General features: G+C 41.0%; 1 protein-coding gene across 1 annotated transcript in view; it reads left to right on the top strand.

Moving 5' to 3' along the window:
- The window catches only part of Vcpip1 (valosin containing protein interacting protein 1), a 25,741-nt gene extending 24,515 nt beyond the window's left edge, over window positions 1–1,226 (top strand). Inside the window, exon 3 of the mRNA XM_031366811.1 lies at window positions 314–1,226. Within this exon, the coding sequence (XP_031222671.1) occupies window positions 314–1,185 (872 nt within the window). The 3' untranslated portion in view covers window positions 1,186–1,226. The remainder of the gene's footprint in view (window positions 1–313) is intronic.
- The last annotated feature ends 19 nt before the right edge of the window (window positions 1,227–1,245 follow it).

Genomic DNA, 1,245 nt, shown 5'->3' with positions numbered 1-1,245 from the left:
AATTTTTTAATGTTTATTTTTCTTTTTTTGGTTCTGGAGGCAGAGTTTCTCTGTGTAGCCCTGGCTGTCCTAGAACTTACTCTGTAGACTGGGCTGGCCTCGAACTCAGGGGACCTACCTTTGTCTGCCTCCTGTGCTGAATTAAAGGCATGCACTAACACTGAATAGCTGCAAATCAGTTTTTGAAAGTTGTTCATCTATCTATCAATTGCATTCAAAAATTTTATTATTTTGGCCACAGATGTCTTTGCTATGCTTTTGATAGTATTGTAAACAAGATCTTAACATGTTAAATATCTTTCCTTTTCTTTAGGCATGGCTGATGGCAAACATTGTACTTTTCCACATCTACCTGGCAAAACCTTTGTTTATAATGCTTCTGAAGATAGACTGGAGTTGTGTGTTGATGCTGCAGGACATTTCCCCATTGGTCCTGATGTTGAAGATTTAGTTAAAGAGGCTGTAAGTCAGGTTCGAGCAGAGGCTACCACAAGAAGTAGGGAATCCAGCCCTTCACATGGGTTATTAAAACTAGGTAGTGGTGGAGTAGTGAAAAAGAAATCTGAGCAACTTCACAATGTAACTGCCTTTCAGGGGAAGGGCCATTCTCTAGGAACTGCATCCAGTAACCCTCACATTGATCCCAGAGCTAGGGAAACTCTGGCTGTAAGAAAGCATAACACAGGGACAGATTTTAGTAATAGTTCCATTAAAACAGAGCCTCCTGTGTTCACAGCTGCTTCTAGTAATAGTGAGCTTATTCGAATAGCTCCTGGAGTAGTAACAATGAGAGACGGTAGGCAGATTGATCCCGATGTGGTTGAGGCCCAGCGAAAAAAATTGCAGGAAATGGTTTCTTCTATTCAGGCTTCAATGGACAAGCACTTGCGGGATCAAAGTACAGAGCAAACACCATCTGATCTTTCTCAAAGAAAAGGAGAAGTTGTGAGTTCTTCTGTGAGGCCTGGGAATCTTCAGACTGGCTTGCCTGAATCTTTTTCTTTAACTGGTGACACTGAGAATTTGAATACTGAAACAACTGATAGTCGTGTAGCAGATGTACTGGGAGCAGCGTTTGCCACAAGGTCAAAAGCACAAAAAGAAAATTCCATGGAGGAACCTGAAGAGATGGATAGTCAAGATGCTGAGACAACTAACACAACTGAGCCAATGGATCACTCGTGATTTAATGTAGAGGCTAATAAAGGCAGAATGTTTATTGTGAATATGTAATATTTGTTGGCT

The sequence above is a fragment of the Mastomys coucha genome, unplaced genomic scaffold (assembly GCF_008632895.1).
Source record: "Mastomys coucha isolate ucsf_1 unplaced genomic scaffold, UCSF_Mcou_1 pScaffold14, whole genome shotgun sequence".
Classification (NCBI taxonomy): Eukaryota; Metazoa; Chordata; class Mammalia; order Rodentia; family Muridae; genus Mastomys; species Mastomys coucha.
The sequence above is the reverse complement of the archived record's forward strand: the minus strand, read 5'-3'. Positions and strand labels throughout refer to the sequence as shown.